Genomic DNA, 12,922 nt, shown 5'->3' with positions numbered 1-12,922 from the left:
CATTTTAATATCCTTTAAACTGTAATTTATTTCTGTGATGCTCCGCTGTATTTCCAGCATCATTACTCCAGTGTTCAGTGTCACATGATCTTCAGAAACCATAATAATATGATGATTTATTATTAGACTTATCAAATGTTGTGCTGACATATATATTTTTGGAAACTGTGATAGTTTTTACAGGATTCTTTGATGAATAAAAAGTTAAAAAGAACAGCATTTATTAAAAATGTAAATCTTTCCTAACAATATAAATCTTTGCTATCACTTCTTAACAATTTAACACATCCTTGGTAAATAACATTTTTAATTTCTTTCAAAAAAAATAAAAATGTACTGACTTCAAACTTTTGTACTTGTATATTGTTAGAAAAGATTTATATTATAAACAAATGTTTTTCTTTTTAACTTTTTATTCATCAAAGAATCCTGAAAAAAATTATCACAGTTTCCAAACTGATAATAAATCAGCATATTATTCTGATTTCTGAAGATCATGTGACACTGAAAACTGGAGGAATGATGCTGAAAATACAGCTGAACATCACAGAAATTAATTATATTTTAATTTACCCGTATTTTCTGGACTATTGGCAGTTTTTTTCATAGTTATAGTCAGGTGCGACTTGTTTATCAAAATTAATTTGACATGAACTAACAGAAAACATTACCGTCTCCAGCCGCGAGAGGGCGCTCTATGCTGCTCAGTTCTCCTGTAGTCTACACTGAAGACATAGAGCGCCTTCTGGCGGCTGGAGACGGTAATGTTTTCTCTTCGTTCTTTGTTCTAAATAAATGCGACTTATATATGTTTTTATTCCTCATCATGACGTATTTTTGGACTGATGAGACTTATAGTCCGAAAAATATGATATATTAAAAAATTTTACATCATAAATATTTCACAATATACATTTTTGACCTGGAGAAGAAACTCCTGTGAAAACATAAAAAAAAAAAAAAAAAAAAAAAATAATAATATATATATATATATATATATATATATATATATATATATATACCCAAAAATGAAACTTCTCTTGTTATTTATGGTCATGTTAATAAAAGGTTTCCCCTGAAGCACAAAAGGAAGAGGGTTTGTTTTCCAGTAGTGTTAAGATGAGTGTTTACATTCACAGTTCTTCATTCTCTTCTTCGTTGTCTTCCTCAGACTGAATGTAATGGAACGGCAAACGGAGCCACGGCAAACGGAGCCACGGCAAACGGACCGAAGACGACGACCGATAAAAAAGCCGACTGACAGATCTCACGTCTCTACAGTCATCACTGATTATATTTTAGAATGTAGATATAAACTAATATATGATCCTGTCACATTGCTTACACAAAATACTTTAATAACGTTTAATAAAAATGAAGACAGTTATCTGTAGATTTTGTTTTTATCATTCCATGATCATTTACTGATTCTACCTTCCACTCAGATCAACTGCAGATTCTGTCTATGACTTATGATGCTTAATTTAAAATAAACATTGAAATAATTTATTTGTGGCTTGTGATGATGCTTTCAATGGTGGATCTTTATAATAACTAAAATAATGAAATAAAATAAGGTGGCTCCAGTTATGATTACATGTATTAATAAATAATACAAACACAAAAGTTAAATCATAGTACTTTACCTAGTAAAATGGCTTGTACCTAGGCCATGTTTAAGAATAATATACATTTTTAAATACAGTTAAATTCATCTAAAGAAAGAAATGAATGGCAGTTTTTATATTTATAATGTGTTATGTATTTGTTTTTTATTTAAAAATACGTTTAAATATTTTGTAAAAAATTATATATATATATTTTTAATACATTTGGACTAATAATTAGAATATATATTCTATATATTTTTTAATTCTAGTTATTTTATTGATTTATTTGAGGGTCAATAATGATTGCGGATAGGGAATGTAATTTTGGCTTTGGCGCGTTAATCACTTTCACCGGCAGGAGGCGCCAAAGTCCTAAATTTGAAATCAGTTTTCAGTTAACCGCAATGCATTGTGGGCCACAGCGCGCCCCCTTTAGGCGGCAACGGACATGACCGCGCGGATAAACGCGTTTCGAAGCAGCGAGCGAACAGATCGTGATAAATAATAAGAGACTAAAGATGGCGACGGTGGAGGATTCACGGGATAAATTCGGTACCAAAACTTCCCTTTGGATTCCAGAGTCCAGCGGTCCAGTGGCGCAGTGAGAGCCACGAACCCCCGAGACCCGGTTCTGCTTCCGCGGATCCGTTACACGGCTTCTCTTCTCGCTTGCCGCAGCAAATAAAGCGGATTTTGGACTCAGATCGTCAGAACCGACGCCGGATACCGCTGATATGATCCCGGACTGAATACAACCCGAGTCGGTGTCGAGCTGTGGGTTGGTTCGGTGCATGGAGGCCGCTGAAGGGAGTCTGTCCGCCCCGGTGTCGCAGTGATTCGGGTCGGAACCGGATCGTGATGTATTTTCTGAGCGGCTGGCCGCGGAGGCTCCTCTGCCCGCTCCGGAGCAGCGAGCGGCCCTTCCTGATCGAGCCCAGCGCGCAACGCTTCTACCTGGCGGTGCTGTCCGAGACCCAGATCAGCATCTGGTTCAGCAGGGTAAGAAAATGTTTCAATGTTGGATGGCGTGCGTCGGTAGCTTGTGGGTTCGAATCCCAGCTTCAGGCTTCCTCCAGATCAGCCCATTGAGTCTTTAAAGGTGACCTGATGTGGCTTAGTGGTGAAAGATGGAGGTTTAAGGGACAGAAATGGTGCTGTGGTTTAGGGGTGAAAGATCTGGGTTGGTGACCCAAAGGTTTTAACTTAAGAAACTAATCGATTTTATTAAGCCAACTGGTTATGGTTTTAAATGCAGGAAGTTCGGTATTTTAGTGGGATTATCAAAAGGATTATTAGTTAAAGACTAAGGACGGTTAACTTTTAACAACTGGTTAATCTAGTTAATCACTTTCAGAGCCTTGGTCTTGCAGTTTTAATTTCTTAAGTGAGAAATGGTCAGGTTTGGTGAACCAAAGGTTCAATAGAAACCAGGTTTAGCCGAGTTAGACACCTAAAATGACTTTAAAGCAATGGTTTAGGGGTTTAAATGCAGTTAATCCTACACTGTTAACTAACATTATCTAGTGGTTTAGTGATTAAAGTCTAAGTTGTCAACTTTCAGCCTGAGTTTTTTGAGTTTGTGGTTAAAAATGATAACTCAGTGGCTGTAGGTTTGAATCCCATTAGTTTTCGATTGGCTATATTAACAGAATTGCTCACAGATGGACTGCTGTCGTTTAGTGGTTAAAGTATCAGTTCTGCTTTCTGTCTGTTTGTTCAAATCCCAAAACAAAGAGATTCATGTGGATCAGTTTCAGCAAAACATAAACTGGTTATGCAAACAGTTTGGATTTTATTCCATGATGCATTCATTCCAGTCAACATTGAACAAGATATCGTCTTAATATCAGCATTTAGGGGGTCTAATGTGGGGTCCTGTGGTTTAGTGGTTACACGTCTGTGGTGTTACAGATCGACTCAAACCTCATGAGAATATTATTTTGTCTGGATTAAAACAGGCAGGCAAACAGCCTCATGATCCGAGCTCTGAGTTCATGTTTGAATAATGAATGATGTGAGATCAGGTCTGATGAACTCAAGCTTTGAATCTGAGAAGGTTTATTAATGAGCCACATCTGTCAAGTCTATCTAGACTAGTGGAGGTTAAAGTGCTGGTTTCTGAGTGTGTGTGATGTGTGTTATTGACAGCTGTCGCTTCAGACTTCAGCAGGTTTGGATGTTGTTGCTCAGTGGGTCAAAGTGCAGAAATTCACAACACAGTTTTCAGGCTCAGTTTACCTCGTCTTGACTTGAACATTTGAGGGTTTGTGTAATGAAGTGTCAGCAGACTCAGGAAACAAGATCATCAGAATAGGATGCTTTCATGATTATGAAATGTGCTCACGTTTGCACTTGTAGAGTGAAACTGCAGTGTTGTGAAGGAGTGTGAACTGTGGTCTCTGACATCACTGACGGCACGTGTCATAAGTTAAACTGATATTTTTAAACCTCTGACCACATCTGCTTTTGAATGATATTTCAGTTTGAGTTTAATGACAATTGATGTCCTAATTTGCTGAAAATGTATTCATCGTCAGCTCATGCAAAATGAATAAATAAGCTCTTAAAGTGACAGGAGTCTAATAGCACTAAACATGTCATTAAATGGACAATTCTCCCAAAAGTGTAGATTGTCATTATTAACTCACTCTCATGTTGTCCCTTTGCTGAACACAAAAGTCGAAATTAAGAATGTGGTTAACCGAACAGTTGCTGGTCCCCATTGACTTTGATAATCGTAAAAAAATATATACTATGGACGTCATTGGTTACCCACATTCTTTAAAATACATTTTGCTTTCATCAGAACTAAGAAACTAATTTAGGTTTAGACGACTTGAGAGTGAGTAAATGATGACAGAATTTTCATTTTTGGATGAACTGGCCCTTTAAATGTTAATAAAACATCAAAACAGAAAAGAAATCACTTTTTTTCCCGGACAGTCTTACTATATGCAGGCGGCAAAGAGTCTGACCTCACAAAAGATTATCAGTCAAAATCTGTCTCTCCACGAATGTACTGAGTGTTCATAGTAAAACTGATTTTCTCAGGAAATGCACAGCAAACAATGAGCATTGTATGAAAATATGACGGGATGAACAATAAAAACAATGAATGCACTTGATGAATAAGAAAAAAGGTCATGTAACAGTGGACACAAATTAAAAAAAATATATCTGCATAATAAGATACATAAACTCCACATAATGAAACAAGTAATTGATATTAAGGAACAATTAATTGCTGGAAAATCCAGGCCATCCAGGTTTAAGATGAGTTTGTTTCTTTTGGAGAAATGCAGCATTGCATCACTAGCTCAGCAATGGATGCTCTGCAGTGAATGGGTGCCGTCAGAATGAGAGTCCAAACAGCTGATAAAAACACTTCTGTACATTCGTGGAGAGACAGATTTTGACTGATAATCCTTTGTGAGGTCAGACTCTTTGCTGCCTGTATATAGTAAGACTGTTCGGGAAAAACCTCCAGGTCTTCAGTCAAGAGCAGTGAGTGATTGTTTTTCTGTTTTGATGTTTTTTAACAGTTCACCCAAAAATGAAAATTGTAATCATTTAATCTTTCTCTCAGGTTGTTTTTAACCTGAATGAGTTTCTTTCTTCTGTTGAACTCAAAAGTTATTTTAAAGAATGTTGCAACCAAACAGTTGCTGGTCCCCAGTGATGTCCACAAATATAGTTTTCATTTTTCTCAAAGATAGCAAATGTTTGGTTTCCCACGTTCTAAATTTCGTCTTTTGTGTCCGGCAAAAGAAAGAAATGAATGCAGGTTTGGGACTAGATTAGAGTGAGTAAAATAATGACAGAATTTTTTTTTTTTTAGGTGAACTGTCCCTTTAAGGACAAGCGGCAGCATGTTAATACTATTAGACTGCTGTCACTTTAAGAGCTCAACAGTTTACTTTAATTTTGGACATAACCAACTGTTTATATGTAAATAAAGTTTTTGACTGTATTAGCAGAGTCGGATGTGATAAGTCCGTATGTAGAGTGTCTGAGATGATCCAGGGGGAAAGAAAGGATGGTGTCTGGTGTGTGTGTGTGTGTGAGAGTGAAGGTGGAGTTACACAGCTGGAGAGGAAGAGTTCCTTTTATAACACACACACACACACACACACACACACACATACACATACACATACTCTTTGTCAGTAGTGCTGAGGTCATGCATATCAAAGCTCCCGGTCTTGATACATCTTTGCATATGCACACACACACACACACACACACTCAGGGCTGCTGAGCTTCCTGTCAGTGTGAGATCACAGACCAGCATGTTTAACATCAATCACATCTATTTACCCTACAGATTTTACTGATCACTAACAGCATCAGGATCATCGTTCAGCTGAAGAAGATCATTCTTTCGTTTGCTCTCTTTATCTCATTCCAAACCTGAAAGACTTTCATTCTTGTGTGGAGACCGAACACAATGATTAAAATCAGATCATATTAATACCTCCGTAACAGGATGTTTAGGCCCTTGATGCACATGAATTTAAGATCAACTGATTTATAAAGAGAAGTGCATTTAGGAAGATGTCTTTGTGCATATAGACAGTTTATAAATCATTCATAGGAATTGTTCATTTAGAATCATTCTACACGCGTCTGTAAATGAGGTAGTAGCTGATATCAACTCTGACTGAGGAGAATCACTCTTATTACACAACAGCACTGGTGAAATAAATCCTCAGTGTGTGTGTGTGTGTGTGTTGTGTAACACTGTGAGATCATACATCATCTGTTCTGTGTGGGAAACTAAGATGAGGACCATAGGTGAACAATAACCAACATATATTACTGTGTGTGATAGTTTGCTGTGTATCTGTTAAATTAAACAGTTTGAGCAGCCACACGTCAACTTATGACTCAACCAATCATGTGAGTTTGGGGCAGGACTAACCAATGACAGACCGTGTGTTTGAGAGACCTGTTTGGAAACAGTCATTATTATTATTTTTTCAAGTGATTTTTTTTCTTTTATTCTCACTTTGAGTTTCTGGATGGATCTAAACTATCAGGTAATTGGTGTTCGAGATCATCAGGGCTGTGTCTCGATCCACTCGTTCCCTCTGATCACAATCAGCTCAACATTTACCCCTTCAGATATGTTTTTGTGAAGGGAACTTGTTTGCACATGAGTAAAGGTGTTTTTGTCAGACCTGTTCTCTTGCAGTCTGTGTTCTTCTGACTTTATTTTATAGTAAGGAATGCTTCGAGGAAATATATCTGAGAAAAAGTATTAAGGGTAGGTTCAGGGTTAGTAGTTATTACATAGTTATTGTAGTTACTATAAGTGCATAGTATGTACATGAAGAACAGGACTGTAAAATTAAGTGCAGCCTCATTCACACTAGTTTATATGATATTCCTAAAAACATGGTCAAAAATGTGTTTTCTGATTTATTGAGTGATTCTGTTTTGAAAGTGTATGCAAATTACCGCACATTTAATTAGATAATGATTCATTGGTATATTTAAACATAACATGCTTCAGAAAACATGTGCTGTGATTAATCAGCTGGGGAAGATAGGGTAAAACTTGATGACTTTTTTTTAGGGATGCACGATATTGGATTTTGGCCGATATTCGATATGCCGATATTTTCAAAATAATTTTGGCCGATGCCGATACCGATATCGATATATATACAAATATATACTGATATATTTAACTTACTAATAACTTTAATTTTACTGAAGAGAAATCCATGTATCTCTTCTGTACTGATTCTACCATAAATTTATTATTTTACAAATGTAGACAGACATTCACATCTGAAAAACAGGTCAATTATTTCACTTGGAGAATATCGGTTTGGCTCATCGGCAGAAATATTCATATCGGCCGATACCGATAATGGTCATTTTAAGCTTTTATCGGCCGATACCGATATTGTGCCGATATTATCGTGCATCCCTACTTTTTTTAGTGTGCTTGAGTCAGGTTAAAATAGTGCAGACAATTGAACAAGCGTCATTTATGTGCACCTGTGTCCTGCTTTCACACGCATGTTGTGCAGATCGGGACAGGAAATAACATGTTCTGTGTGTGAGCGTGCTGAATTCAGATCTCCACTGAATGTTGAGTCCGTTCAGTTCAGTTCATCTGCTGTATGAAGAGCAAGTGTAGTCAACTTTACATGAGGTCTGTGCATGAGATGTACATGCATGATTTCTGGTGTATTCTCTTCATTGTCAGATCTGCTCTCCTTTCTTCATTTATTCAGGCGATATGTGATGATACAGGCGTCATGTGGGCTGAAATTCATCCGCTAAATGTGCCACTTTTGGTGTCAGTTTTACTCAATAGCTTAGCATAAATAAGAAAACACACACACACACACACTGAAGGTAAATGCAGTGTGATTCTGTGACATTAATGTTAGTTTTTCATGAGTTCTACACGTGTGTGTGTGTGTGTGTGTGTGTGTGTGTGTGTGTGTGTGTGTGTGGAGCTTTACCGCTCCCCGTTGGCTGAATGAAACCATCACTTTGCTTCCATTTTTGGGTGTTTTTCTTTGTGGCCAAGTGCTGTTCTCATCTGCAGATCTGTCTCCGTCTCTCGTTTCTCCTGATGTGTTTCCCTGCTGCTCTTCATTTCACAGCGAGATTGTGCTGTGTTTCTGACAAACACACGCTGAACATCATTACACTTTGATTTTTATTAGAGGAGTATTTTGGGTTATTCATCAGCGTTACTGATTATTTCATACATGAGCAGTGAACATTTAAACATCAAATAGTTCTGTAGATGTGTGTATCGTGTAGCAGTCATATTCCTACATTAGTTTAGACGTGCACTTATTATGTGTGTTTACTGCAGCTTTTAGTTAGTTCCTCTAAATGTTTGCTTCTCTGTCACTTCTGCTTTTCAGGACACTTTCACTTTATATGTACTTTATAAGACAATTTAGTTTGATGAATTATATTTGTATATTTTATATGTACTGCTGCTAGTCTGTTTCCATGCAGTTACTAAAGGGTTGCAAGCATTATATGCAAGTCTGGGCTTTTGTTCAGCTGGTGAAAATGGAGCATTAGATGACTTCATAAACACACGCATGATCTGAGCAATCCTTCAGGTCTGAGCTAGTGAAGATGACTGACTCAAACGAGTGTCTCATTCTGTTTCCTTCTCTCTGTCTAGCCCAGCGTGTTGATCGTCAGTTATATCGAGTCTGGGAAAGCGAGCGCACAGTTCGGCTTCTATCAGCAGGTGGAATGGAAGCCCGACGACTCCATGATCGCAGTGACGGTGAGTAAAACAGTCTCTCACGCGCTTTATGAGGAGGTCAACCATCTGTCTGTAATGTAGCGAGAACCTATGACATCAGCAGGTGCCCCATGATGCCAAACTGTTGCTATGCAGTTGCTAGGGTGTTCTGATTGATTTAGTCCCTCAGAAAAGTCTCGTATAGCTGACTTTCAGAATTCGTAGATTTACACTAGTCTTGTGTGTGGAGCGTGATTGCTTGATTGTAGCCATGTTTCTTCTGCCACAAATGTCTCCTGAAAGTTCTCCATGCTAGCACAATAGCATTAATCTCCCTAGCGAGTATTTTCAGGCATTATGGGTAAGGGGTCTGTTCTAGAAGTTATGTGTAATTACTCCAATCACAAGTGTCCTTCACAGACGAGGCGATTGTTGAAATGTTAATGTGTCTAACTGCAGATAGTGAAGAGAACGAGCGCTGTGCTTGGTCTTTTGTTTGGCTGATAATCGCTGTCCTTCTGCTGAATGAATACAGACAGAGACAGAGACGAGGAGAGACGGCTCACGTCTGTCAGTCACGTTCTTCTGTTACAGTACAGGACTGTGATTAGATTTGCTTTTATTGATCCATCACAGCATCCTCTCAAATCTGGAAACCTTTCTACATTTGGCTGATTAACCCTTTCCACCATCTGAAGTTTGGTACCTAGAAATTAGTTTGTACTTGGTACGCTTACATTTTATTTATTATATTTTCATTGTTATTTTGTACATTAAAAAAATACATATATAGAACCAAATAATTTATTTTTAAACGTACATCCCATTTATAAAAAAAATATTTATATGTAAATGTTACTTTTGTAATTTGTCTGTTGTTTAATAAACTGATTATTTCAGTATCGATTTTTATTAAAAAAAGTTACTTAAATGTATTTATTTTTATTTGTTGTAATTCTGATTTTAAATAGCTGTTATTCTGTTTCTATTTTTAATACCCTCGCTTTTTAATCTCCTTTTATTTTACATTTATTTAATTTAGTTTTTGCACCTCTTGTATAATAAAAACACAGATAACTGGGTCTTTAAGGAGCCTTTTCTTAAGTTATTTTGCGGTGTTTTTAAATATTTTAGCGCACACATACATGTAAAATAGATGGTTTTCTCCACTGTCTCAGTTTTTTCAGCATCTTGCTCCATTAGCAGCACAATTACGCTGCTGTTGTTGTTTAGTAGCTGTGTGTCCTGAGACTGTATTTCCATTGGTGTAGTGTGTCCGGCTCACACGGCTCTGGTTCTGTCCATCAGATGCGGTCAGAACCGTCATGTGATCTCTGTGTTTCCACTGCTGGACGTCACAGCGGTGCAGAATTACAGCGAAACCTCAGGCATCATTTCACAGCGCCGCTCTTCTGTGTCTGAATCAACATTCAGTGTCTCGTCTTCACAGCGATCGTTTGGCTCAACAGGAAATAACAGATGATGCCCGGTTACTGGCTTCATGCAGGTTTAACTAGTCAGCTGACAGTGTTTGGTTCATTTACACGAGCCACTGATGAAGCTGACATTAATAACACTGATCTGCTGCTTGTAAATGTCACGGATATAAATCACGCTCACGACGGCAGACTAGACATCTAAATATTCATTATGCATAATAGTGTTTCTAATTATAATTCAGAAGAAATTGTAATCCTGTAATTAAGTGGTTTAACACTGATTTTGTTATCCAGGGTCGTGAATATCCCTCAGTGACTCTCTTTGCTGTTTATACTGTAAACAAGAGCCCAGAGGATCATGGGATATCTCGGTTTATTAGCTGTTATTCCTTTTTATGAATCCTGTCAAGAATGTGTTCTTCCGACAGAGACTTCCGACTGATTTTGTGCTCCAGAGTCACATATAATCATATCAAGTCACATTACGCACACATTTTTGTGCTCCTAAAATCATGTCCTGAGCTGATCTGTTGCTCTGATTCACTCTCGTGTTTTAATCGGTCACTGCTGTCTCGTAAAAATCTCTGAGCAGAACGAGGAGTTCAGACGTATACAGAGCGAAGGCAGATACCAGCGGATTCTCCGACACAGCTCGCAGCTAATCAGTGGAGCATCATGGGTAATATTGGCAGGCCGTTTTTGGCATCGCTGCATCCAAGACATTCCCTGGAGTTCAGTGATTGGCTGGAGCTTCAGCAAACTTTAAAACTTCCCAGAAACAGAGCTTCGAGTGATCAAACCTGCAGATGGAGCTGAAAGTAATCCATGGCTTTCTCACTTCCTGCAGCGACTTCATCTGCTGTCGAATCGAGTCTGGTCTGTGTCTGAGCTGTATGTGTCACCTAACGACACGCTGAAATCAAACCAGTGTTTCTGCCGTCTGAGCTTTCTCCGCTTTTGCTGTGGAGTTATTTCTGGGACTGAAACACATGCACTTGACTGTGAAACGAGTCTGACATTAAACAGTGCAACAGTTGGAATGTAAAACTCGTGATGCGTTTGTCTCCAGTGTTTTCGACTCCTCTGTCAGATTGTTAGCAAACGGCCTCGTTACACATCAGCAGCTCTGAGTTCAGAGAGGAAGTCAAATCATGCAGCGGTTTGATGACGAATGTAAATCTACCGCTAGTGTGCTGCTCAAATCTGAGCTGGTTCACTCTCACCACATCAACAGCCGGAGAATCGCTGACTTGAGCCTTTTCACTGGGTTTTGAAGCTTTTATCCTCCTGTCTTTATGTAAATGTGCAGATCGCTGAACCTGGTGCCTTCCTAAAAACTACAAACACTTATGATTATTTAAACATGACGGTACATTTAAAAAAAATATATAAAAAAAATCGGGGTTGTAAGAAATGCAACCGCAGTCTGTTCTCAAGGTTGTCACTCATGCATTGATGTATGGATCGAAGACTCTTTTGAGTTGTCAAACAGTAACTTCTTTTCTCTTATCTAAAGGAAGCATGACTGACACGGTGTAAAATTGCTCGGTGTTCGAGAGCTGTACGCTGGAGTGAATTATTTCAATGCATTTCTCCTTACATGACGGGTGACTGAAGACTGATTAGAATTCATATGATGCTTAAACGATCCTGTGTGTATATAACGGATCTGATCCGGTTCACTCCTGTAATCATCCTTCAGCAAACAACCAGCGCAGGACACAGAAACACTGGAGACTGCTGTGTTAAAGCCTGTTCACAGAGGGTTAATCTCCACTAAACGCTAAATCTGAATCCTGTTACAATGATGCAAGCCCCCCTCCCACCATAGGTTATTAAAAATGTGAATATATACTATACTATATATATATATAGTTTGTTTTAGATTCTATGTTTAATCTAGATTTATGTTGGTTTAATAAATATTGTTTTATTGACTTATTTTCATTTTAGGTTTATTTTTTATTTTTTCTAGATTCATATTGAATATTTTATTTAATTTATTTAATTTTATTTTGTAATACAAATTTTATTTGTGATTTATTTTACTTTTTAATTCGAAATTTATTTTTTTATTTTAGACTATTTATGTTATTCTGGATTTTTATGTAATTTTGGATTTATTACTTATAGCTTTATTTATTTTATTTTTTATTTTTCAGTGAAATAAAGAACTGATATGGATGGTTTTGTCACACATTGCTCTATTGATATTGTTTGTTTGGTGTAAGGTGATATGTAAAGCTAAAGCTAATGTTTCTCTCATCTTCTGATGACATTTGAAATCATGTTCAGTGTAAACGGATGCATTGTGAAACCTCGGCCAGCGTTGCGTGAAGCTTTTCTTCAGCTGTGTTCTGGAATGCTGCCGTTTGTTCAGTCACTTCCTTGGGATTCTGCCTCTGCCGAGCAACCAGCAGTAACAGGAAGGAGTGACATTCCGAGAGGCTTTGTGTGAGTTTCTGCCTCACGTTTGGCTCCTACTCAGCTGTCTCAATGTCTCCTCCCTACATAAGCAGCTCTCTTCTTACGGGACCTTTACACAGAGCGAAAAACAAACAAATTTTTTTTTTCACATTTGCATCAAAATATTGCCAAACATCTAGCCCTAGTATAGACATTAAAATGTATTTATATTT

At 37.6% G+C, this 12,922-nt stretch overlaps 1 protein-coding gene across 3 annotated transcripts in view; it reads left to right on the top strand.

The window, feature by feature from the left end:
- The first annotated feature begins 2,037 nt into the window (after nucleotides 1-2,037).
- The window catches only part of ric1 (RIC1 homolog, RAB6A GEF complex partner 1), a 32,285-nt gene continuing 21,400 nt past the window's right edge, over nucleotides 2,038-12,922 (top strand). The window contains exons 1-2 of one of the 3 annotated variants that reach the window (XM_026235361.1): nucleotides 2,038-2,609; nucleotides 8,779-8,886. In XM_026235361.1, coding sequence (XP_026091146.1) covers nucleotides 2,469-2,609; nucleotides 8,779-8,886 — 249 coding nt within the window. In that variant the 5' untranslated portion in view covers nucleotides 2,038-2,468. The remainder of the gene's footprint in view (nucleotides 2,610-8,778; nucleotides 8,887-12,922) is intronic. The other 2 variants (XM_026235360.1, XM_026235362.1) reach the window with 2 other exon arrangements.

The sequence above is a fragment of the Carassius auratus genome, chromosome 46 (genome assembly GCF_003368295.1).
Source record: "Carassius auratus strain Wakin chromosome 46, ASM336829v1, whole genome shotgun sequence".
Classification (NCBI taxonomy): domain Eukaryota; kingdom Metazoa; phylum Chordata; class Actinopteri; order Cypriniformes; family Cyprinidae; genus Carassius; species Carassius auratus.
The sequence above is the reverse complement of the archived record's forward strand: the minus strand, read 5'-3'. Positions and strand labels throughout refer to the sequence as shown.